The sequence below is a fragment of the Balaenoptera borealis genome, assembly GCF_965194805.1.
Source record: "Balaenoptera borealis genome assembly, chromosome: 16".
NCBI lineage: Eukaryota > Metazoa > Chordata > Mammalia > Artiodactyla > Balaenopteridae > Balaenoptera > Balaenoptera borealis.
The window spans coordinates 80214492-80241807 of record NC_138872.1 but is presented as its reverse complement, the minus strand read 5'-3'; the positions used below and the strand labels follow the sequence as shown (position 1 = coordinate 80241807).

The window sequence follows — 27316 nt, the reverse complement described above, 5'->3', positions numbered from 1 at the left end:
CTACCAGAGGATGAACTACAACTCCCAGGGGCCCACGCGCCGGGGGCCTGGCAGGGCGGGGGTCTGCATGGCGAGGGGTGGAGGTCGTCTGGAAAAGCTAGGACGCAGCAACCGGGGTGAAGGGGAAAACGGGGCTTGTTGAGGGGCAGCGGGGAAGAAAAGGACACCCAGAAGGCGGCGGCGAGCTGAGTTGGGGAGGGGCAACCCGAGAAGCGGAGGGGCTGGGGCGGGGCCGGGGCGGGGTGCGCGGGGTGGTGGGCGGGGCCGTCTGCGTCACGCGGCGTGGGCGGAGCCGCAGGGGGTTGTCCGCCCGCGGCACGCACAGCAGCCGCAGCCACCTCGCGCCCGGTCCCTCGGTCGCAGCTTGAGCCGCAGCTTTCGCGCCGTCGCCTCAGCCGCTCGCTTCGTGGGTCGGTCCTTCCGGCACACGGGCTCCAGCCGCGCCTGCAGCCGCCCTCCGAGCCCTTCAGGCCGCCCCGGTCTCCTCGCCCGGCCCGACCCAGCCCGTGAAGATGGTGGACCGCGAGCAACTGGTGCAGAAAGCTCGGCTGGCGGAGCAGGCGGAGCGCTACGACGACATGGCCGCGGCCATGAAGAACGTGAGTTTCTCCTCCTCCCTCCCCGCCGCCTCGCCCCAGCCCCTTCGCAGACGCGGGCTTCCGCGGGGTCGATTTGGGGACTAGTCACCCGTCGCTCCTGCAGGTTGGCCGCCCCAGAGGGGGCTGGGGAGGGTCCTGAGAGCGCTGAGGACCGGGTGTGACGCGGCCTCTCCCCGAGCGTTCCCCAGGGCCGGCGGCGCTGCCGCCTCGGCCCTCCCCACGCGCCCGCGCTGGGGCGGGGTCTTGCAGGGCTGGTCTCGGGAGCGGGGTCTCTGGCCGCTGCACCTTCGGGTCTGCTGGGGACTTGAGCAGGGGCTGTGCGCATCCTTTGTGCCCCACTTCCCCTCCTCCCAGCCTGGCCTTGTGGGGGCGGGGGACCGCATGGATGCGGTTCCTCTTTTCTCCCTGATGTCTGGGCGGCGCCTTTCCCATTCACTGAGCAGGTCTCCCGGTTTTCTAATACTCCCCCCCTCCCCAAATCTTCCCACTGCCTCTCCAGACAGATCCTTTAGGACCTCCCCGGGAAAAATGTAGGCTGTCCTGAAAACCTGGGCTCAATGGTGCAAAATCGAAACCTCCTTGCTCACGTTTTTCTTAACAAAAGGCTCCTCTTTCTGCATGCCCCAAAGCAAGCCCTCTTGCTTTTAGGAAGGGGGAACGTTTGTCTCGCTAGCGTTTTCATTGATTGTTCTCAATATGTCATCTCCATGTTTTCCTACGGCTTTCGTATTGAAAAGTGTTGGTATTGTCTTTAAAACAAAGGTGGTGAATTTAGCTGACTGGTTCAATTTGTGAGATATGCTGTTTCTTTTTTAAATATAAGCACACATCTGTCGAATTTTCTATAAGTTGAAAAAATATTCTCTGATCTGATATTGCAAACAAAGCGGTGGTGGGAGGCAGTATCAAGTCATTCCAGAAGATTCTGCATTTGTCGTATTGCAGAGAGCCTAGACTGGGTGGAGGCTGGGAGGAGTTATTTTAAAGGGGAAAAAGTCTTTTTCTTTTTTTTTTTTAATTTGTTTTGTTAGATGCATCTGAAGCTTAAAAAAAACCAAAAAACTAGCGCATCCTCAATGCTGATGAAAAGAGAATACTGATCTCCAGTTGTCGCATTTTGCAGATTCCTGCTTGTATTGCACCATTTTGTCAGTAACACTATATTCATCTAATGGGTGGTCAACCAGTTTGATATTAGAGGATGGGGGAAGTATTGAGCATTATTAAATGAAATGTAAAATTATCTAATGATTTCGGTCTCCCACTGTTTTCATATCTAACTTCCTGCCTTATGTAACAAAGGTTTTAAAACGCATCTCCAGTGTGCAGCGGATGGAGGAGTGTACCTTGCCTGTTAAACCTTTTTAATGAAGCAGTATAGGTATTACAGGTTAATTCTTGAATAACTTTACTGGTTCACAGAAGATGACAACGCTGATGTCTGTGTATTTAAGCCAGCTACATTAACAAAGAAGATTTTTATCTTATTAAGGAAGAGAGTTGATTCTGAAATTTGGAGCACTGCTGTATTAATATTATTGCCACAGTTGCTGTCTTTAAAGCTCAAATGATGTAAGTTGCACTTTAGCAGATATCAGTATCTTTAGTTCACATTACTTAGACTCTTCTAATTTTTCCATATTTCTAGTTTCACCGGAAAGCGAGTGACCTCGCTCCTATATCCATAGCAACCCAGTGATGTCACACACAATGACACAGAGGCTGCAGTGCACCTAATGGGTTGGTAGGGAGTATGCAAATGGCATTTGTCCAAGGTAATGCAGAAATTAGCAGATAAGCCAGGTGGAATTGAGCATTTTATCTTCCACCGGATGAGAATTGGTCCCCCAAATAAGAATTTCATTTATCCTTAGACGTGCAAATCAGGGACGTCTAGCTATGCCTGTTCACCTTCCTATCTGTAGTTTTCTCAAAAGTTTATAAGATACAGTCGTGTTTTTAAACATTTGACTATTAAAATTGGGCAATGAAGGAATAAAGATAGAAATATTAAACAAGAATGTTTTATGCTCATAGTGCAGGGGTGAGCTGTATACATGGGTTTATTGCGAATTATTAACTTGGCAGGTTTTAATAAAAACCTTAAAAAAAATTATGACTTCCTACTGGGGCATTTTCAGTAAATGTTAGGGAATGAGACTCTATTACCGAACAATTTAGCTTGGGATTTGGGAAAGTTCTCTTTTGCTGTGTTTATGTTTCTGCTCCTTAACTGAGTATGGAGGAAAAAACAGTTTATAAAATACAGCAGACCTTTTCCAAATCTGTTTACCGTGATTTTGAGGAATTAGGCTTACTTCTGACCTGCATTTTCCTCATCTGTAAAATGGGTCAACACCTGCTTGAAAAAGTTGTGGGGATTAAATAAAAAATGTAGTAGGTGCTTTAGAAAAGGTAACTTTATAAAACTTTATTTCTTCCTTTGTTTATAAAAATCATCTCATAAGAGAATTTGGAAAATACAGGAAGATACAAAGAAAATACTCAGTCCTACCGCTTGAGTTCTCTTCTAAGACTGAAGTCATCCAGATGCTAGCGTGATTAAAGTTATTTGCATCTGATGAAGTTACCCTAGTAGTAAAGAGTTAGGACCTATGATAGTTGTAGGTGGCTGACCAGGATAGAGATAAAATGGTGTATTCTGGAAAGGAGGAAAGAAGGAAGTTTATTCTTTGAAGACACATGTGTAGGCTTGTATCTAAAAAGAGCAAACACCTAGATGTTTCCTACTTGTTAGACAATACTGACTTGTCCTTTGGATTTTAATAGCCTCTTGAGAAGTTAATATTCTAAGTAGGCTACTGGTACTTGCCTGGGGGCGGGGGGGGGAGGCAGAAAAGGTTCTAGGCTACTAACTTTGTTGAAGTTACTGGGTTAAGCAGTTTAACTCAGGTGTGTTGGGAGGCATTAGTGGCAAAAGGCTATCTTAATTATATAAAAAAGTCTTCATAGTGGAATCGATATACTTAAAAAGTTTTTACCATGTTAAATATTCTGTTTTTCCTACTAGCTCTTCCAGGAGGCTAGATCAATAGCCATTATCACTAGTGGAGTAATGACACCTCTGTAGACTCTTCAGAGGTGGAGTTCTGCCAGCCATTATTATAATCAGTCATGTGGTTTCAGTTGTTCTCTTTGGGGTGGAAAGAATACAGATGACAGTTTGCTTTTTACGTTAACCTTCACAGTAACTGAAATGACTCTTAAGTGCCTTTTCTAATTATTTAAACAATTTCATATGTATCTTTTGGATTATATTGAGATAAAAGATGTTGCCGAATGTGCATCCTCATTACAGTTCTTTGGATTAACTGCAGACCCTGGGGAGGATTTCATCCCCTAGTACTTGGAGGAAGCCTTATTTATTTATTAAACCAAACTCTAAATTATTAAAAAGTGGAGGAAATGATTTTATTTTTATTGAGGTAAAAGTCACAACATAAACTAACCATTTTCAAGTGTACAATTCAGTAGCATTCAGTGCATTCACAATGATGTGCAGCCATCACCTCTAGAAAAAATAGGAAGATGATATTTTAAAAATGATGATGGTCTGGCTATAGCTGGCTGGATTTCAGCACATTACTGATTCAGGAATGTGTCAATAATGAAGGGCTCACAGCCAATGGTAATCAGTATCCCTTTCTCTTTGTTTTCTAACATCTGAACCTTTCAGCATAAATTGAAAAGGGGACTTATTTTGGCTAGATTTGTATTTCCATTTAAAAAGTTAGAGAGCTTAAAAACTATACGTTGCTCACACAAATTAATAAGAACAATTTACCTGAAATCGGAGCCAACTATTAACTATTTGGAGATTATAGGAATTTTGCTGGTGTTCTTATTATCACTCATTTTCCACCCCAAGACTGACTTTGTTAGACACACTTGCCCTGCTGTGTGCCACAGGTTCCTGCAGTGCTGAGCTATTCAAGCATGGGCTTCTCCTAAATAAGGTGTTAAATACATTGTTTTGGTGTTTCTGAGGCTGCCAGGAACAACTTCTTGTCTCCAATATCACCAGCCCTAACAGTTTTATCTGGCAGGGCATCTGATTCTTTCTGTATTCCTACCAGATTCCATGAGATGTGGAAAAAAAAGAAGCAAAGACCACTTTTAAGAGTCAAAGGGAAAAAAATCACATATAAACCATTGTCTTTTGTCTTATTTTCTAAGCTCTGTTTGTTAGAGCTTGACCAGATATTCGAGACTATAATTATAGGGAACCTATATTTGTTGTCTTTCTAGGCTATAAAGGCTACCAACATGAGCTGCCTTATGGCCTTTCCTCTCATAATCGTTTTTCTGCTGTCTTCCCCAAATTCCATTTTAGGTATTACCTATCATTTTGGTTTAGTACCAGACTATATTATCTTGCTTTAGATTGGCACTTGAAATTTTGATTTTACTAATTTATGAATTTGAGTCGTAAGAAAACAGGTACATGAAAAGTGATCAACAAAAATTCCCAAAAGAAAGCTTTAATTTTAAAATAAGTGGTTAAATTTATTTGGTTCCATGATTTTGCAGAAACAATAAAAATTTGTAAATCTTGTAAGACTTTGCATGAGTCTTTCTTTTTTCTTCCTTTTTTTTTTTTTTTTAAAGAAATTCACGTTCTTTTATTTATTTATTTATTTATTTATGACTGTGTTGAGTCTTCGTTTCTGTGCGAGGGCTTTCTCTAGTTGCGGCAAGTGGGGACCACTCTTCATCGTGGTGCGCGGGCCTCTCACCATCGCGGCCTCTCTTGTTGCGGAGCACAGGCTCCAGACGCGCAGGCTCAGTAATTGTGGCTCACGGGCCCAGTTGCTCCGTGGCATGTGGGATCTTCCCAGACCAGGGCTCGAACCCGTGTCCCCTGCATTGGCAGGCAGATTCTCAACCACTGCGCCACCAGGGAAGCCCCTTTTCTTCCTTTTAAAAGAACTCGTGAAGTCTAAACCAAATTTTCATCAGCATATCACTTGTAAGAGTGTCCCACAGAGGTAGATTTTTCTTTACCTAAGTTGAATACTGTTAATGTGGTGCATAGCATTAGTCGCATTGTGTGAATAAGTAGATAGAAATGAGTGTTCTTACATATATAGATTTTTAATATGACATTTTAAAAAAATTCCAAATAAACTCATTGGTCTCATCCTTTTAATCTTTGAAGCGATACCTTATTTTTGGAGAGGTGTAAAGCCAAACTTGGTGAGTAGGACCCAGGTGTAGTGTCAGCTTTTCCCTCTTAATAATTCTGTTGCTAGAACAGGGGTGCCAGAGCTGGGGATATGACATTGACAGCAGTGGGCAGCTGAACATGTAATGACGGTAGTGCGAGAGGAATCCCTCATCCACCCTCCCCCACCGCCGAGTATGAAGAGCAGCTGTGGTGGTGTGAGAAGTGAGAGAAGGCTAAGAGGTAACAAGAGGAAGGCTTTGAAAAATGAAGGTTTGTTTTGAAGAGAGAGATCATTTAAAACTTCTTTAGCTTTCTGAAAGGAGTTATTAATATGGCACTTAAGCTACCATATTCAAATAACCAAGATCTAGGAAACAAAGTTGCCTATGGTGCCAGTACTTTAAGGATGTAGAAATAAGCTTAAAATATTTTTGACTGAATTGTTTCAATTCAGTACCATTCAGTTCAACACAATGCTCCTTTTGTATGGGTCTAACATGAAATAGTGAATGAGTATGTCTTTGCAGCAGAAGCCCAGCATGGATAGTCGCCATGCAAACAATCCCATACTCCCGCCAGGACATGCTTCCATGAGGGCCTGCCTGGCATGGCTAGACCCGGTGGATAGATGTTATTTTCAAATCATACTCCACTCTTCACGTATGACTCACCTCTGGTCTTTCTAGCTACCTCTGTGTAGTAAAAATAGAGACTTAAAGTTTAGGCACTAGATTTTTTGTCTAGTAGTTTGAAAATGACCCAATGCGTGAGGATAAGGAGAAATAACAAGATAGGATAAGAACAGCAGAATAGCTTCTGCAGACAAGGAAAGCTGGTGGGGACAAGTGAGTAGGGAAGAAAAATTTTAGAATATCTTGATTTTGGGATGCTCTGATCTTCTAAGGGACTCTGGTTTTTGGAAGGCTGTCATCAGTGGGACAGACCACTGATGACAAAAATGTCTGGCCTTTAGGACGCTAGACAGATGACACGTATCACCATAATAGTTCCCTATGCAGGGATATTTCCATCATGTCTTTCTACAGGGCTTTGTACCTTGCTTTTTCAACTTGATATTTCAAGGATATTTTCTTCTGTTATTAGTATTTTCAGGGGCTGAACAATCCTGTGGGTGTGTCATAATTTAATTTTTATTTAGCATTTAGGCCGTTTCCAAATTTATAAATAATACTGCCATGAATATCTTTGTGGCTAAAGCTTTCAACACAGATTGTATATTAGGACAGAGACCCAGAAGTGGAATTTTTGAAAGAGTTGCTAAGAATTTTTAAGGAACTTGAAACCATCACTAGTACTGGTATGTATCTCAAAAGTTTTGGAAGATGTAATTGTTTGGGTAGATACTACATACACATGGTTCAAAGTTCAAGGATACCCTATTGCCCTTTCTGCTCCAGAAAGAGAAAATGAGGTTGAAACAGGGGAAAGTTTAACTGCAAGCTTATTTGTGGCAAGCCTCTCTTCTGCTTTCTTGTGGTTGGAATGAGTACCTTTTTAAAAAATTTAAAAAAAAAAACTAATATGGTAACTTTCAAGTATATGCAAATATGGTAACTTTCAAGTATATGCAAAATAAAGATAATAGCATGATATAACCCCATAATAACCAGTTTCACCATTTGTCAGCATATTGGCCAATCTTGTATCTATATACTTTACTACTGTTCTGGTCCCCTTGGTATTTACCATCTTGCAAGATGGCTTTTTACTGACCTAAAATTACGCCTTATTTCCTACAGATGTTCCAATTACCAGCAAGATCTCTTTATGTTCAGATTTGGCAACCTCAAAGTGTCGTTTCTTGCTTAAAGCATTTAATCCAGGTGGCAGATAATTTAATTTTTTCCTTGATTTTAAGAGGAATGTTTCTCTTCAGTTGACATCCCAGTGCTGCTTCCCATCAGCCTTTGCTCATGAGGAGGAGGAAAGGCTGGATCGGTCATGAGTGGGGAGAGGAAAGATGGTGCTGTGTCAGGTAGGTTTAGAGAAGGGTTTTATCATTACAGGACTGTTCGTTTTTACTGCCTTTTTTGGGAAGGGGACAACAAAGGCTGATATCTTTTGTCATTTCTGGCTTTTATCACCAATCCGATAGAAGTGCTAAAACCCAATTGATTTGTTGAGGGAGATGTGGATAAACAAGTTTTGCTTTTGTTCGGTTTTGTTGCTTGCCAAGCATTTAAAAAAAATCATTTTTGCCTTGAAGTCATCATGGTACTGGTTGTAGGTATGAGTAGGTAGGTAGGTAGGTAGGTAGGTAGATAAGTACATACACTAGCTGTCTGGGCCCAGACACCTTGGGTTTGAAGTCCATGCTCAGAAGTATGGAGTTGACTAGTTTAATGATATCAATAATTTAGGTGAGTATACTGCCGTTTTATTTTTTTACCATTCGAAGGTCCTGCAGAAAAAGGCTAGATTTTTGGAACCGTTTATTGAGGAAGAGAAAACAACATGGTAAACTTCAGACAGCTATAGTAATGAATTGAACTTTAAAATTGCATAAAATGTATTTCTATTAACATTACTTATTTAGAACTCTGTCTAGCATATAGATTCTCAAAAACAGAGTGAATTATAGCTAGTTCTTATTTTGGATTTATGGTACTCTTGCATTTTGATCATGTTTTTCTCTTCGTAATCTGGCCGGCTGTATAAATACATATATATTTTTTAATGAAGGATGATTAAGACTAGCTTTTTAGTAAGTGTTTACATCTGTTGTGAAAATCACATCAGTACTGTAATTTACTAAGCTGTTATGGCACAGCATTACCCTGAAATGTTGATGAGTTAAACTACGCATCTGGACCACAGAGGAAAACCTAGTGTACTTTTTGGGTATGACTTTTTTCACATCTGTTCTATGGATTTCTGCACTGACTATAATATTTTTGGGAAGACAAGATTTTAAGTTACACACTCTCAGATTAAAATATTGCAATATAGTTGGACATTTACTGTCACTTGGGAAGCATCTTTCTATACTTTTCCCATTTAATTTCACAAGTTTTATAAAGTGATGGTCCCATTTTACAGGTGGAAATGTTTAAGTAATTCGCTTAATAAGGCTTGAGTTAAAAGTTTTTTTTTTTCCTAAATCTTGGCCTCTTTTAAAAGGTTTTTTAGTTTTCAAAAAGGAGTCATAGGGCTTCCCTGGTGGCGCAGGGGTAAAGAATCTGCCTGCCAATGCAGGGGACACAGGTTCGAGCCCTGGTCCGGGAAGATGCCACATGCCGCGGAGCAACTAAGCCCACGAGCGACAACTACTGAAGCCCGCGTGACTAGAGGCCGTGCTCCGCGACAAGAGAAGCCACCGCAGAGAAGCCCGCGCACTGCAATGAAGAGTAGCCCCCACTCGCCGCAACTAGAGTGCGCAGCAGTGAAGACCCAGTGCAGCCAAAAATAAACAAATAAATAAAATATTTTAAAAAAACAAAAAAGAGTCATAGGTGAAGTGTATACATGGATACTGGTAATCTTTTAGCTCTTGTCTCAGTGATCTGTTTTCATTAATTTTAGTCAATGTTCAGTTGTTTGCAGAAGCTTTGAAATTCCTTCAAACTGCTGTATATTTAATATTTTTCCATTTGGTTGTCCTTGAGAGGGTTGTTATGTAATCCAGGTTTTTAATACAGAACAAACTTCTTTAGGGCAGCCCTAAGATGAAATACTCAATATGAGTGTAATCTTTCTTTTAGAAAATATTTGGTCCCATGATTGTGGTGTGTTTTAAATACCATTTAACAAAGGAGAACTTGCAATTTTTAGTATAAGGAGGTAAGTACCATGGTTTTGCCATTGGAGTCTTAAGGAATTGCCAAGAAGTGAAAGGATGCCACTCACACTGAATGGAAGAGTATACCTCACTTGAAAGAAATGGGAGGAAGCTGTGACTTTTTTGTTCATCAAAGATAATATGGTCTTGTGTGGAATTCACAAACTGGAATGTGGAAACATGTTTTGAGGGGATTTAAGTGAAGATCAAAGGAAGAAAAGAATGTTAACTTGAATATTTTGTAGATGTTCTAGGCAGTGGAAGAAGTGAATGGTACTGATCCAGAATTCACACAGGGAAGGTAGAGTTGTGAGGGGATTATTGAACGTCTGTGGGAACATTCCACACACAGAAGGTGAAGGTCAGCCCAGTGCTGTGGTATCAGAGGACACTGAAGTCACCCTGAGCATCAGGGGAGATTTCCTAGAGAAATGATAGCAGCGCAGTGTGGTGGGGGTGAGGGGGGGGTGTTGAGGGGAGGGGAAAGGCTGGAGGAAGGACTGTCCAGGCAGAGGGAATAGCATTGTTTAGTTGCAGAATGTACAGGGAGCAGAATCCGTTGCATGATTGAGAACAGTCACTGTTGGTTGTACTGAGAGAATGTTAGGAAATGAGTCCAGAGAGGTAAATAGGGGCAGGGGCCAGTTCATGAAGGGCCTTGTGGAGTTTGGGTTTTTTTCTTAGGCTTTGGAGAGTCATTGAAGGATTTCAGGCAGAAGAGGATCATTATCCGATTTTTGGTTTGGAGAGAACCTTGGCAGCAGTGTGGAAGTTGAAGAGGAGGACAGTGTGGCAGAGGGACAAGACTGATTAGTATTGCAGGGTCTGCTCTGAAGGTATGAGGACCAAGACATGGGCAGTGAGGGCAGATTTGAGAGAGAGAATTTGATGGCTGGAGATAGGAGGAGGAAGGAGAAATGATGGAGAAGATCAAGTCAATTGCCGTCATGCTGTGTTTGAGGAAACATTTAAGTGGCGGTAAATGGAAGCAGCATGGCTACAAGTTAATTCATGAAAAGCTCTTAAAACGGCCTGGCACAGGTTAAGCACTCAGTGTTACTTATTATTCATTAAGTAAACATATTTATTTAGGAACCACTAACGGCCAGGTTCTAGTCTCAGACCTGGAGGATATAATATCCCCTGCCCTCACAGAACTAACATTCTAGTGGGAGTCTCCTACCAGGCATAATAAGGTCACCTAGGCAAAATTGAGAGTTGAAGTCAAAATGAACCCTGGGGAATCCCACTTCAGTAGTGACTGGAATGAGGAAGAAAAGACTAAGTAGATGGTGATAGAAAACCAAGAAAGCAAGCTAACGAAGTGGACAAGAGTGTCAAGAAAAGGGGATTGGTCCGCAGTGTTAGATTCCTTACGAATTAGGAAAGGGACTTCCCTGGTGGCGCAGTGGTGAAGCATCCGGCTGCCAGTGCTTGGGACGCGGGTTCGAGTCCTGGTCCGGGAAGATCCCACATGCCGCGGAGCAACTAAGCCCGTGCGCCACACCTACTGAGCCTGCGCTCTAGAGCCCACGTGCCACACCTACTGAAGGCTGCATGCCTAGAGCCTGTGCTCCACAACAAGAGAAGCCACCACGATGAGAAGCCCGTGCACCACAACAGAGAGTAGCCCCCGCTCGCCGCAACTAGAGAAAAGCCCGAGTGCAGCAATGAAGACTCAATGCAGCCAAAAATTAAAATTAAAAAAATTAAAAAATAAGACGTAAGAGAACATGGGATATGTGAGGTAGGAAGACAGTTGATGACAGTGGTAATGGGGTGAGGAGTGAATGAAAGGTGAAGAAACGGTAACAAGTGTAGGCTAATTTTCAGAAACTTGATTTTGAAGGAAACGTGATTAAAAGGCATCGTTTATTTTAAACCTCAACTTGGACTACATGTTAATGGGAAAGTACAGGAAAGAGAGTAACTGATGGGAATATCTTGAGAGGGAAGAAACATCTTGTTTGCATACAGGGAGGAGGCGGCAGTGGTAGGGGCAGTTGTTTGTCAAGTATAGGCCTTTGGTCACTTTCCTTTGAAGAGGCAGTAGTGAGCAAGGGTTGCCAGGCAGTGAGTGCTAAGGGCCCGGCTGAGGTTAAAAAGCCTTAATTTGTAGTGACTACAATCTAGTGTTTTTTGGTCTCTCTCTCTCCCTTTCCCCTACCCCGCCCCATATTTTGGGTATAAGAGTAGAAAGCAGGCTGGGTGGTTCTATTGATTGAGCGTTTGGGTGTTTTAGAGATGGTATAGCAGAAGGACAAGGCATAGGAATGTTGATGTTAATGCGAAAATAATTGAATTTGATGGATCTTGATGAACCTTACAAGGAGGAAATAAAACCTAAAGGAAAGGGGCTGAGAAAAAAGGAGAGGGCTCAAGAGCAAGTCTAGTAGGTGGAAGTGAGGACTGGTAACATTGAAGGATAGATAGGAGTTTGGTTTTATTATTTTTTACTTGTTTTGGCCGTGCCGCACAGCTTGCAGGATCTCAGTTCCCCAACCAGGGATTGAACCCAGGCCACGGCAGTGAAAGCTCCAAGTCGTAACCACTAGACCACCAGGGAACTCCCCTTTTTAAAAAAAATTTTATTTAATTTTGCTTGTTTCTTTTTGCTTTATTTATTTTTAAGATTTATTTATTTATCTTGGTCACACCTCTTAGTTCCCTGACCAGTGAAATCGCCGAGTCCTAACCAGTGGACTGCCCAGGGACTCCCAGCAGTTTGATTTTAAAGTGAATGGTTGGGGGTGGGGCGGGGGGGATAAATTAGATGTTTGGGATTAACGTATGCACACTACATAAAATAATCAGCAAGGACCTTCTCAATATCCTGTAATAACCTGTATGGGAAGAGACTGCAGAGAATGGATACATGTGTATGTCTAACTGAGTCACTTTGCTGTACACCTGGAACTAACACAGCATTGTAAATCAACTATACTCCAATATAAAATAAAAATTTAAGAAATGAATGGTTGTGAGTGAGGTCGAAGATGTGGTTTGGGGATAAGTTGTCAGAATCGATGAGATAACTTGTTTAGAATTAATTTGAGGGAGTAGCCTTGGATAAGGAGGTAGGGCCAGAGGTCTGGATACAGGTAAACAATCCCAAAGAAAGTGAACATGACATTGATTCCAGAAGAAATTTTAGAAGCAGAGAAAAGACATGAAAGAGAAGATGATTGTGAGGGAGTCAGTATGGGCTTGTATAAGAACCTGTGTAACTAATTTTGATTTAACTAATTTTTATTTTTAAAAAATATTTATTTATTCGGTTGCACCGGGTCTTAGTTGCGGCAGGTGGGCTCCTTAGTTGAGGCTCCGGTTAACTAATTTTTAGAATAGGGTTATTTGATTGCTAGCCAAGGGAGTGCTAGAGGATAGTATATCTATTTCCTGATTTGTGAGGTTAAATGGTGAGCTGCAGAGCTTTGGCATTTGTCCCGGTTGTTGAAAAGTGAGATCAGACTGGAGCAATGGGTGGAATCTCGGCTAATGAAGTGGCCTTGTTTTTGCTTCAAGTCCTGTACCTTGACCCTAAAATTCAACTGTTCGTTACATTTGGTGCAGGTGGCACTTAACAATAGCCATCTTAATATTCATTAAGTTTTTGTTTGTATCAAACTACCTAAAGCAAATATTTCTTGTTTATCACAGTTCTTTATCCTGACCAGGTAGTTTGGGGCTAGACTTGCTCCTGTGGGGCCGGAAGAGCTATGAAGAGGCCAAGGCCTCTTCACATAGCCTCTCATCTCCAGGTTAACCCAGGCTTCTTTGCCTGGGGAAGGTTCCCAGCAGTGAGCCCTGATTCACAAGCACTTTTCAGGCCTTTGCTTACCTCATACTTGCTAATGCTCTGCTAGCCAAAGCAAGTCTCATGATCAAGTTCAGATTATAGAGTTGGAGAAATATATTCCAGTTCATGATGGAAGGAGCTGCGAAATCATTTAAAAGGAAGGAGAGATAGATACACAGGGTTGGAAGGAGTTATTAGGGCCATTTATGCAAACAGTCTGGGCTGGATACAGCTTATGTAGATTCATGTCACTTAAACATTCTGAAGTGACAGTTTAGGTACTGTGGTGTGATTCACTGATGAGTGAAGTGTGCTTCCTGCCCTTAAGGACTTTAGTCCTTTTAGGAAAAAGAAAGGTATACAGTTATACTACAAGGCATTAGATATAAGCAGTATAATTGCAAGGTGAAAGTTACACACAGAGTAAGCAGTAGTTCTGCCTGAGGAATTTTCAGGCTTCAGGAAGTAAGTGTAGTATTTGAATTAGGGCTTAAAAGATGACATAGAGAATTTTTCTTCATAGTTCTGGAAGTGCGTTTTAGGTGGTTGGAAAAGAATGATAGCAGAGGAGTGTGTAATATGAGGAAGACTGCGAGACCTGGGTCTGGGTATTGATGACTTGCAGCAGGGTTTTTCTACCTTGGCCCTGTTGACATTTGGGCCAAATTATTCTTTGCTCTTTTATGTGGCTGACCTGTGCATTGTAGGATGTTCACCAGCATGCCTGGCCTCTGCCCGGTAGATAATATCTAAATAGAGCTGCTTTTAAAATGCACTGTATCATAGGTTATACAGCACTTTCAAATACACCAGCTTGTTTACCTTCTTCCCCCTGCCCCCCCCCCCCAAAAAAAAAAGCAGATCTGTGGTAAAACTAGCAGTTGTAAATGTTAGTTCATTTGTGGTGAATTCAGAAAATAGCCCGGCTAAAGTGTGAAGTGTTGTATTCTAAGTAGCAGACTGGAGAGTACTGACAGAGTACTGACAAATTTGGGGGGAAGGAGTCCGGATGATGAGGGGCGTTGCATCCAGGTCATAGAAACAGTTAAGTAGAGAAGACCTAGGAGTATGAGGACTATCTGTTTGAAGAAGTGATTCTGGCCCCAAGAAATAAAATTCTTAAGGCTAGCGACTGGCAGTTTTAGGGGAGATAAACTTAGCTTTATCTTGAAGTCAGGTACTTCTGATCTTACTCTATAAAGGTGGATTTAGGCTGAATTCTCACAGGTGTCCAAGTAGAGGGTTGGAAGACCACCCACCAGGGTCTGTAAGAGGGAGGGGAGCACTGCCTTGGTATGTGTTTGTGTGTGTGGATTGTCTGTAATTTGAGAAGTTGTTATTTTAGTATATTTCTCTCCTGCCTTTTTTCCCCATAGTGGCAGAATTGAATTGCTTCATAATGAAGAATACCCATGGTAGGGAATGTAAAATTCTTATCCCTTTTCAAGTTTGCTTAACTATATCTGAGCAATAAAGATAACGCTTTCGTTCTCATTTTTGGCGAGGCTATTGAGAAATGATAAGCTACGTCAAACTACATAGTTTATTTGAAGGCACAAGAGGAGGATTAAATAAGAAGTAGAGGTTCATGCTCTATTATAGTGGGTTTTCTTTGTAAGAGCCCACATGTTATGAAGCATGAAGTATTTGGAATTCTGAACTTGTCAAACAAATAAGCTAATTAATTATTGACGTGTGAAAGTGCTATATAGACTGGCATAGTGCAGCAGTTTTATCTTTATAGCTTTATTGAGATATAGTTCACATACCATACAATTCACTCATTTGAAGTGTACAGTTCACTGGTTTTTAGTGTGTTCAGAGTTGTGTAACCATCACTAGTATCTAAATACAGGACATTGTCACCTCCCTAGAAGAAACCCTGTACCCATTAGCAAGCAGTCACTGCCCTCTGCCCTGCCTCCCCCCCCCCCCCCCCCGCCCCACACAAAAAGAGCTCTAAGCAACCACTAATCTATTTTCTGTTTTTACAGATTTGCCTGCTTGGGACATATGTAACTGGAATCATAATATATGGTCATTGGTGATAGGCTTCTTTCACTAGCCTAATATTTTCATTATCATCCATGTGGTACCATGTATCAGTACTTCATTCCTTTTTATGCCTGAATAATATTCCATTGTATGGATAATGCTACATTTAATTTACCTTTTCATCTGTTGACATTTGGGTTGTTTCCACTTTTTGGCTGTTTTAACTAATGCTGCTGGGAACATTTGTGTGCAAGTTTTTGTGTGGATCTTATGTTTTCATTTCTTTTGTATATACCTAGGAGTGGAATTGCTGAGTCATGTGGTAACTCAGCATTTTGAGGAACATTGTCCTGCAGTTCTTAACCTGGAGAAATAGATGTGTGGATCCCATGCAATACTGAATCTTTGAGGGTTAGGGCTGCTAAGGAGAGTGTTTTACAAAAAGCTCCTCCTTGGTTAAGAACCAGTCATAATAGTGGAAAGCATATGGGATTTTGAGCCATGAGATTTGCATTCCATTCTTTGGCTCTGAGCCTTAATTTTCTAAACTTTAAAATGGAAATAACAATACTGAATCATAAAGGGTTATATGGAGGGCCAAGGAGGAATTATAATTTTAGTGAAGAACTCATTTTTGATACTACAAAAGTTATTTAGAAAAATACGGAATAGATGAATACTTTTTAACATGATAGAAGTATCTTTTAAACAAAGAGTTGGTATTTAAGAATGAAACACTGGACGTATTCCATTAAATTCAAAATGAAACAAAGATGCACATTATAAGCATTACTAATATTGTCCTTGTCCTTGCAGTAGATGTGATACAGTATAAGAAATCTAACCACGGGAAAGGACAAGTAATATTTGGAAACCATAAAATTAAGTAGGGAATAAACTGGAAAAATATTAGAATTAGTAATTAGTTCAATGAAACAGGGCTGAAATCTATAGTGTGTATTTTATATATCAGCCCTGATCTGTATAAAGATATAATGAAAGATTTTTATGCAACTAAGTTTTGTTTTTTACGGTATTCTTGGTAGAAGTGAGGTGGTGAGCACAAAGCAGCAGATGTGGGTTTGAGTTATTTACATCAGTAAACTTGTTTACATAAAACTGCTGGCTTTGAGTTTTTTTTGAAAACTTGGTTTTCATAATTGACTTTGAACTTTAATTGTGGATGTGATTAACTGGGTAAATTATGGAGAGGGTTTGTTTGAATAGGTACTACTGGTAACAGGTCAAACTTCAACCTCCTCAACCTTGACTGCCTCCCAGCCACTCTGTTTTCAGACCCTTCTAGAAATACAGTGAGAGCATAGAAATTCCTTTTTAATGGCTACCTAGAATTCTGTTGTATGGATGTATCATAATATAGCCAGACTTCCATCGAGGACCATTTAGGTGGTTCCAGACTTTAGCTGCTACAAATGATGGCGGTGAATCAGTTTCTAGAAGTGGAATGGCAGAGGCAGAAGTTTTCTTAGTATTTGTCATTTTGATAGCTGTTCCCAATTGCCCTCCATAAAGTTTGTACTAATTTATGGTTTCCAACAATGGGTGAGAGTGCCTGTTTATCCACGGTACAGCCTTCACAATGAGTCATGAAAGTTTAAGTTTTGCCAGTCTGATTGGAGAAAAATTAGCATTTATAAAATGAATGAATTTGAGTACTCTACTTATATTTTCCTTTTTTTTTTTTTTTTCAATTGTCCATTCCTTTGCTCACTTTTCTATTACTGATTGGTCTTAAATTCCTTTTAGGAAGGTGTTTTTTGTTTTTGTTTTTGTTTTTTGACTGCGCCGCTGTGCGGCTTGTGGGATCTTAGTTCCCCAACCAGGGATCAAAGCTGGACCCTTGGCAGTGAAAGCACGGAGTTCTGACCAGTGGACCTCCAGGGAATTCCCTGCAATAGCATGTCTTAAAGTACATCTTTTTTTATTGGAGTTTAGTTAATTTACAATGTTGTGTTAGTTTCAAGTGTACAGCAAAGTGATTCAATTACACATATATTTTTTCAGATTCTTTTCCATTATAGGTTATTACAAGATATTGAGTATAGTTCCCTGTGCTATACAGTACGTCCTTGTTGTAGAAAAGTACATATCTTAATTAAAAAGTACTTCATTGCTAAAAATTGCTAGTCTGACAACACAGGGTTGCCACAAACCTTCAGTTTGTAAAAAACTGCAGTATCTGTGAAGCGCAGTAAAACAAGGTACAGCCTCTATTAGAAACTAGTCCTTTCTCTGTGACATGTTGCAAGGTTTACATCATCAGAGACTCGGGATGGGAGAAAGAGCACAGGATTTGAAACCAGAGCACCTGAGTTTGTGTCCCTGTCTTGCTGTGTGATTTTTGGGAAAAAGTCTATTGATTTCTCTGCATCACACCTGTAAAGTATAATGTCCACCTTGTTAGGGTAGTTGTGAAAAGAACATAGGATTTGGTGGCTGTCAGAAAAGCCCAGGTTCTCAGGAAGCTCTCCTCTTATCGATGAGACCTTGAGCTTGGCCCTTGAGCTTGGCCCTGAATATGCCATGGAAGTTTCATGATTCTTCTAGGATGTTCCTCTTCCTGGAATGTTTCCCTTCAGCACAGTTTTTATCCAGGGTCATTGCTGCTGGCTTTTATTTATTTATTTTAAGTTGGTGAATTTTTGTGTAGCCTTTTTTTAAAAATTTATTTATTTTTGGCTTCATTGGGTCTTCGTTGCTGTGCGTGGGCTTTCTCTAGTTGTGGAGAGCAGGGGCTGTCCTTCGTTGCAGTGCGCGGGCTTCTCATTGCCGTGGCTTCTCTTGTTGCAGAGCACGGGCTCTAGGCGTGCGGCCTTCAGTAGTTGTGGCACGAGGGCTCAGTAGTTGTGGTTCGCAGGCTCTAGAGCGCAGGCTCAGTAGTTGTGGCACACGGGCCTAGTTGCTCTTCGGCATGTGGGATCTTCCCGGACCAGGGCTTGAACCCGTGTCCCCTCTATTGGCAGGTGGATTCTTAACCACTGCGCCACCAGGGAAGTCCCGCTGGTGTCTTTTAAAAGCCCAGCTGATGAGCTTTCCAGGCAGAGTTTGAATATGTTTTGAGGGTCCTCAAGACTTAGCCCCATGTTCAGTGATCTGCCAGGACTCAGCATATAGCTGTGCTCTTGGCTATGATTTATTACAGTGAAAGGATGCAAAGCTAAATCAGCAGAGGGAAAAGGTGCTTGGGGCAAAGATCATAGTAAACCAGGTGCAAGTTTTCCAGAGTCTTCTCTCAGGGGACTCACACAGATTGTGTGTGTGAAATGTCTGCTGGGAATCTCATTAGAGACTCAGTACCCAAGGGTTTTTTTGTTTTGTTTTGTTTTTTTGATGTTTAAAATATTTATTGGTATTTTTTAAAATAGATCTTTATTGGAGTATAATTGCTTCACACTAACTACTGTGTTAGTTTCTGTTGTACAACAGAGTGAGTCAGCCATATGCATACGTGTATCCCCATACCCCTTCCCTCTTGAGCCTCCCTCCCACCCTCCCTATCCCACCGCCATCCATTGAGGGATGCTCACAAAGGCACTTTCTGCCTAGCACATACCAAATTCAAGACTCCTAGAAGGAAAACAGGTGTGTTTAGCATAAACCACATTGTTTGGACAAACATTTTAGGGACAGTGAGCCATTCTTAATCGGGGATGGTGGGAACCCTTCCAAAATCTTAGTTCTCAGATGCTAGCCAAGGGTCAACTTTGCAAGCAGACCTTTCTAAAGATAGCAGTCTCAAGGCTGTTGTGTTAACTCTTTTTTTGTACAGACTGTACTTCAAGTTTAAGGCATTTTGCCCACATATGCAAGACATGACTTCAGATTATTTTCAAAAATTTTGATTTGAGATTTAGCAGGTCGTCTCTAGAATACATGACTGATTATATGCAAGCAGAACAGTGTCACATTTACTTGTAGTGGGTTATTCTGCTGCCTGCACAGTATATAGATAACTGTCCATTACTTGGACACTGATACTCATCTTGCACCTTGTCATGTTTTTTTTTTTTGGTGTAGGGTGTTCATATATAGCAGTCACTGCATTTACCCTTTTTATGGCCTCTTGGCCCTTTCAGGTGATAGCACTCCTAGGACCGAAAATGCTTGATGGGACCGAATGTTATACCTGGTGTCTGCTAACTCATTTTTTTAATAGACTATTTTTTAGAGCAGTTTTAGGTTCACGGAGGAAAGCACAGAGGTCCCGTACGCTCCCTGCCCCTCCCCCCACGCACAGCCTTCCCACCGTCAGCATCCCAGCGTAGTATGCTTGTTACCATCAATGGACCTACACTGACTCACCGTTAGTATTCAAGTCCGTAGTTTACATTGGGGTTTAGTCTTGGTATCGTACATTCTGTGCATTTTTACAAGTGTGTAATGACATGTATCCACCATTAGAGTATTGTACAGAATAGTTTCACTGCCCTAAGAATCCTTTTTTCTGCCTGTTCATTCCTCCTATCTTATTTTTTGGATGTGAACAGAATGTAAGTTTGTTCTTTGTGGAGATTTTCAGCTTTCCTTAAGTCAAGGCGTCTTACCATCATAAGTTATTGTACAAGATTCTGCTTGATAGAAATACATTTTAAGTAAAGAAAGCTTAATTCAAGTTTCATTTAAGGAGTTTAAACATTTGAAGTTGCATTCATTACAATTTAAGGTTCTCGATAGGTAAGTTGAAGAATTGTGAATGACTTGGTGCTCCAAGACCACACAGGGTCAGAAAGTCATCTAAATAGCTTTCCAAGAATCTCAAGGGTTGCTCATCTTAGGTAGAGAAGATTTGTCTCCTCATCAACTCTTAGGGGAGAACAGTTGATAACTAATTAATATCTGATACCTTAGCAGCTGGGATTTGGGGAGTTTTATTTCTTAAACTGTTGGTGAGAATAACAGATTTTTCTAACCTTTTTGCTAACAGCTCTCTCTAACTCACTGAAAGAAATTTGAACTTGAGCTAGTATCATAGGAGTTGAGAAGAGAAACCTTAATTTTATTTTTAACCAGAACATAAAACTGGAGAATTTGCAAACTGTCCACATTTTCCAGTAGCCATGACAGTAAATTTTGGGGACCATATATACAAGTATTGCATTCTTAGAAACAGTTCAGTGACTGTTTTGAAAGACATTACCTTGCTTCCCAAATGATACATATCTCACATCTTCCTACACTGAATAGGCATTCTATCTTGGTTAAACCTTTTTTGAACGCTATGTGGATACTTTTTTTTACCTTTTAAAAAAATTATCTTGACTTTTGAAACTAGTATGGTTGTGATCTCTATTTTATTTTAATGTAAAAATCACAGATTATCTCTCATACAAGTCATTTTGATCTTAAGGATTTTTTAAAAAATTCAGATTTAAGGTTTTTAGAGAAATCTTAGTTCCTTTGAGCAGACTTTTTTTTTTTAGAGTTAAAGGTTTTCCCCTCTAACATAGTTTTTCAGTGGCAGAGAACATCTGGGTATGTCCCAAATGTGGTTGAGTTACTGTATCTAAAGGTGATGTTGGCATTGCATAATCTCCATGTTCCAGTTTGTCTGAGGCAAATGGCTACCTTTGGGCTCTTTAGCCCAACTTTTGCAGCAGGAGGAGACCTAACGGTATAGAGTACTGGTGAGGTAATTTGAGCTTTAAATAGTTGCTGGCTCTTGAAATAAGGATAGCATGATTTAGGGGAAAGGCCAGAACCTGATCTCAGTGGCCTTAGGCACCGCGGCTTCTTGCATTGGCGACAGTTATCAGGTTACTCTAGAGGCGGCTAGTCTTCAGTATCTGCACATTCAGTGAATATGGGCTGGTGTCCTATGGTATGCGGGCCTCAGGCCTACAGAGGCCTCTCAGCCTGTTTGAAAGCCAGTCTGGGGAGTTATTCCAGGCTATATGATATTAAAGTTTATGGAAAGGAAGTGATGTAAGGGAGCTAAGGACTAGAGAATAGCATGAAATGGAGAAGAGATACTTGATACAGTATCTCTTATACATTAGTAGCATTGAGCAGAAGATAAACTAGATGATGTGAGAAATACAGAGGCCTCCTATGGCGAGAATTAAAGTGAAGGGACGTTATTCAAGTTGTTCTCAAAAGTAATTGCTCAAGGGAATTTCCTGGCGGTCCAGTGGTTAGGACTCCGGGCTTTCACTGCCGAGGGCGCGGGTTCAGTCCCTGGTCAGGGAACTAAGATCCCGCAGGCACATGACTTGGCCAAATAAAAAAAGTAAATGCTCACATCTCTATAGCTCACATCTCTATAGCACTTTACTGTGTTGGGAGCACTTTATCGTTCATCTGATACACCCTTATAATCTTATGAAGGAGGTAGAAATCTGTATGCAAACTGAGGCCCAGACAGATGAAATGGCTTGTCCCCAAGGTCACTTAGTAAATGGTGGGACTGGAAAGCCCCAGTCTTCTGGGTTATTTGCATATACGTCAGAAATTGACAGGAGTGACAGTGGCTGAGGGCTGGGAATAGTTTCTCCAAAGTCCAGAATATATGGAAAATTGGATGTGAGATGATAAGCCTCCTATTCAGGGGAAGCAGTGTTTCCACGGTGGCGGGGGGGTGGCACTCAGAGAGTAGAAAGCACCTCTGTGCTGGTTTCCTTCTTCTCTGAAGTCCAGTAGAACCAAAGCCCTGTTCCCCCACTCTGCATCTGTTTCCCCTAGGCCACCTCTGGCAGAGCTACTGTTGCTGTCTAGTGTTAGAGTGGAGAATCAGTAATGCATAGTAAGAGGTTAGCATAAGAAAAACCACTCAAAAACTTAGGAATTTGAGTGTGTGTTATTTGCTGGATGTTGTGAGAATTAGTAAGCAAAGCATATGAACTAATATGTATGGTTTACATTCTGATTTGATTGTATCTGAGAGGAACTATTTTAATTACACAACCAGTTTCCTTAAGTATAATCGTCTCCCACCCCGACCTCTTCCTTAATAAAAGAGGAATACATACCAAATGTAAATGATCCATACACAGGTAAGTCTCTTGGAATCCCAGCCCTTCCTCCCCCAGATACTTTAGCTTATCTTTTTGGATTCTATCCCAGTACCTTGCACATCTCTGAGTAATATAATGTTACATGGATGCTGTGGTTGATCTACACAGGGAACAGAGAGTAGCCAGTTTAACTGGGGGTGGGAGGAGTAGAGCTGGGCAAGATTGCATAGAAGCCATGAGTATAACTTGGTTCTTGACAGTTGTCTAAGTATTTTCCAGGCAGGAGCACTGGTAATTGTTCTAGGCAGAGGCAGAAGAACAAAGGGCAGAAGTATGAAGGTTTTTGCAATTAACATGTTACCACTGGAGCGCAGGTACATGAGAGAATGAGGCGAGGAAAGCATCTAGTCTGTTGTAAGTCATAGGAAAGAGCTCATGATCTGGGGTTTCTGATAATGCCGTTGACTTAGTATGTACCAGTTGAGATACGATAGTTAACCAGACAAATAAAAATGTGACCTCAGAATAGGAAAAAAGTAAGGGCTCAATCACTCCTTCTTGTAAAATTTTGTTTCGTATGGTTGTCAGACACTTAGAGGTGTATGGCTCTGACATCACAGAAATCAGGCAATATAAATTAAATAGTTTTAGTCACTTGATTTAATTTCTTTATTATATGCAGTTGTTTGGTAGTCATAAAAATACACAACATTGGTGTGCCGTTGCTTTAGTGTCCTCAAGGCTCTTAGTGTTTCGGATGATGAAAACCTAGCACAATTGAAAGAAGCATTAATTCCTGTTGGCCACCTCAGCTCAGAAGTGCTTTGCTCACCTCTCCATCTTATTGCTGTTGTATTCAGACACTACAAACACATGTTCCCCAAGTTGCTAATATGTCAGTGATCAGAGTCAATCCCGTGCCCCCAGTTTTGACTTCCTTTCTGGCTTTCGTAATTTATGTTATTTTAACATAAGAAAAACTTCTTTGTTTCTCAAAAGTCAACTTGAAGTTGACTGACTATGTTCTCACCCGGTAGGCAAGATACTCTCACCCAAAATGGATGGGACTGACGTTTGGTAGACAGGGCAAGGTTAGGAAGAAGCTGTCATTTCTTTTTTCTTAAAAAGAACTGATGAGATATATAAGCCATCTATACTTAAAATCCTTAGGATTGGTATGTACGTAGTGTTGCCTGAGAGACCTGTTGACCTTTTGTAATTTAGATCAAATTTTGACTTTACATGTAAGAGTTAGACTTGATAGTTCTTTCCTGGAACAGCTGTGTGATAATAAGCCTATGTGTCCTTCTCTAGGGAGAAAGCAGGGGTTCAGGCACCATTGAGCCAGTTGCAGTTTTTTCCCGTCTTTGTTGCTCCTTCCCTCTCCATCCCTCTTCCATATACCCACACAGCCTAACTTCTGTTTGTTGATTACTTTAATCAACTGCTAGATCTCTTTGTGTTTTAGTGGCATAAAGATATGATTAACCCAACTGACATCATCTGTACCGTAACAGCTCTTTATCTTTCCTCCTTAATAGGTGACAGAGCTGAATGAGCCACTGTCCAATGAAGAAAGAAACCTTCTCTCTGTGGCCTACAAGAATGTAGTTGGGGCACGCCGTTCTTCCTGGAGGGTCATTAGTAGCATTGAGCAGAAGACATCTGCAGATGGTAATGAGAAGAAGATAGAGATGGTCCGTGCTTACCGTGAAAAAATAGAGAAGGAGTTGGAGGCCGTATGTCAGGATGTGCTGAGCCTGCTGGATAACTACCTGATCAAGAATTGCAGTGAGACCCAGTATGAGAGCAAAGTGTTTTACCTGAAGATGAAAGGGGACTATTACCGCTACCTGGCCGAAGTCGCCACTGGAGAGAAGAGGGCGACCGTCGTGGAGTCATCTGAGAAGGCCTACAGCGAAGCCCATGAGATTAGCAAGGAGCACATGCAGCCCACTCACCCCATTAGATTAGGCCTGGCCCTTAACTACTCCGTTTTCTACTATGAGATCCAGAACGCCCCAGAGCAAGCCTGCCACTTGGCCAAGACCGCTTTTGATGACGCCATTGCCGAGCTCGACACTCTCAACGAGGACTCCTACAAGGACTCCACGCTCATCATGCAGCTCCTCCGCGACAACCTCACGCTCTGGACAAGCGATCAGCAAGACGACGACGGTGGAGAAGGCAACAATTAAGGCCCCCAGCTGGACTGGCAGCGCACGCTGATGCTACTACCGCAGTCTTTATTTTTCCCATGAGTTGGGGTCGGGTGGGGGAGGGAAAGGGAGCGATGACCTTCCTAGGGAGAAACCCACGACCTGTCCTGTCTTTGATCGCCTCTTTGACATTTTTGCCAAAATACCACTAGTGGAAAGTCAGGCTAGCTGTGCTGGTATTGGAATAGCAGCCTCACGCTGGCATATGGACTGTTCTGTAGATTAATGCAAGTGGAGCTGTCCTTAATTTAACTTATTGCTAGAAAATAGGGTTTTAAGATGAAAAGAAAACTTAAACGGAATAGCCCTCATTCAGTAAGTTCTGTGGTTCCAGTAAGGATTTTTATGTACATATGCTCTTGTCTTTTAAGTTCTGGGTACTTTCTAGCTCATCTGTTTCAGCTGTGCGTTTTGTTTTTCAGGGTGTACTCTACCAGACATGGAATAGTTAAAATCCCAAGCTGATAGACTTAGAACATAAGGTATATTTATCCTTGTGGTTTAGGCCTTGCCAGTTTTCAGAAGTTTCTGATTAGTTGACAGTATTAACACTAAATTGCAGTTTACAGTATTTCTGCATTACAGCCATATGTGACATCAAGCCATTGATTGTGTGTTTTTCTTATTTTGGCTTTTACATCCTTATTCAGCCTCATCCAGGTTGGTTTTGCTGTTATCTATCTCCTAGGCCAAAAGGCTTGCCTGAGGAGAATCAGAGCTACTTTAGGTTTTGTTTAATAGGTGCTTGGCAGATGGCTGTGGGATTTTTGTCCTTCTTTCTTCTTAACTTAAATCCACCACAAAAATGATTAATCACTTTAATAGAAACGTTAAACACCACAAAAATAGAGAAAATTCAGGTCTGTGTGTCATTTATTGTGCTGATATTTCCGGAGAAATCCTGGTTTTTTTTCAGCTGCCATAGCTCCTTCCTCAGGGACTGCACTGCTGTCTCACTCCTCACGTGAGTCTTCCCTACTGTACCTTGTGCCCAGGGCATGCACTCGGGTGGGTGGAAAAGCTGTTGGGTCGTAGGAGTTGGCGGTCGTTTTGAGAAAGTTTGTGGTGCAGTGTGTGAAAATTCAGGTGCTAGGAGCTTACTGGTAGAAAAATCCTAAAGGAAGAGCTCTATTCATAAACATTCTGTCCAATTTCGGGAGCCTCGTGTGTCAGTTTTTCCTCCCTAAAAACAATCCTTCCCCAAATAATCGTTGTAGGAAAATAAACTAAAATAATTATCAGATAATAAATGCTTAACTCCTATTTGACCAAAACTTTTTTATGTATTTTTTTCCTTTTTAATGAAAGCATAGAAGTTGGAAATTGATTTGTGCCATCTGTACACGTTTTAGAATTGAAGGAAACCACGATGCTATTTCCACAAGTTTGTTTCAGTTAGCCTTAGGTCCTTGGTTCTCATTTTGGATAAGTCTTAACACACGACCTGTTGCATGTGCATTCAGCCTTTTTTATAAGGTCAGTAACAGCGTGACCTGCTGAGATAGGTAATGACACCAGACTTGTTTGTTTCTTTGTTTTATTTAGGCAGGGAGAGGAATGAGTAGTAATTGAGGAAAACCTGACAGTTGCTTTTGCTAAAACCAGAATGGAGCTTCCAGTTGTGAAATGCACGTGTTGACCAGGATCCAGGTGGCAGTGAAGATAGCAGAGTGTGACGATGCTCTGTAATGTGGCACAGTTACCCAGCATGACCTTCCTTCGAAGGCCCCCTCCATACGCTAGAGCGGAAGTCCCAACTAACCAAACCTACCAGGAGAACTAACAGAAGAGAGCTTCATAGCTTCTGTGCCCTAACAGGGGCCTAAGGTCAATGCCACGGATGGGAACAGATTTGCGGGGGGTTGGGGGGGGTAGGTGGGGTTTTCCTTAATTTATCTTCATGTCCAGTGAGCAGTGTTGTGTCCTTCCTTGTAGCATTTGGAAATGATTTACTGGAATTACAAAACCTATTTTTCATTTAAATTTCAGCTTTGGCTCTGGCTGCTTTTTAGAATAATGCAAGGTAAACCCATATCTGAGGGCTAAAAATGAAGGAGGGAATGGGAGACTTGATATTTAAGCAGCTTGAATGGTTTATTTTCTTTTCTTTATTTTTAAAGAAATGCACTTGCCTATGATGCTGTCTCTCCAGTGAAATGATTACTCCTCCATTATGCTATTGATACAATATTGTGCATGCTAGTGTTGTATTTCTATACAGTAGCTTGAAATTTATTAACTTATACTGTAGGTGTTATGTATTCCTATGACAAAAAAAAAATTAAGTCTTCAAATTTTTTAAAGTTTTTTTAATTTAATTTTTCCTTTTGGGGGTAAAGTTTGCTCTACCAAATAGTGATCGTAACAAATTGATCTGTTTTGGATGTTGCTATAGTGACATGCAGTTATATATTTTGTTTTTAAGGGTGGGGGGGGGAAGCAAAAGAAACACCAGTGTTAGCTTAATCTTAATGTCTGGTGTTTGTCATGGTGAAATTATAATTATTACAGTGTAGGAGAACAACGAATATGTTCTCTGAATGAGCCTTTGTGCTTTTTGTCATGTTATGCAGTGAACTATTTTTAAGGTCTAATCAGTGATTATTTTTCCAACTCCGTGTTTCTCTAAGGAATTATTTCACACACGGACCATTCTTAGCAGTTTTCCTCAGTGATGGAATATCATGAATGTGAGTCATTATGTAGCTGTCGTACATTGAGCAAATAAACTTACAGATCTGATGTC

The 27316-nt window shown here is 41.3% G+C and overlaps 1 protein-coding gene across 1 annotated transcript; it reads left to right on the top strand.

The window, feature by feature from the left end:
* The first annotated feature begins 291 nt into the window (after window positions 1-291).
* YWHAG (tyrosine 3-monooxygenase/tryptophan 5-monooxygenase activation protein gamma) lies at window positions 292-27316 on the top strand. The gene is made up of 2 exons (XM_082360259.1): window positions 292-599; window positions 23893-27316. Exons 1-2 carry the CDS (start codon window positions 513-515, stop codon window positions 24547-24549), a joined length of 744 nt encoding a protein of 247 aa, XP_082216385.1. The 5' UTR covers window positions 292-512; the 3' UTR covers window positions 24550-27316.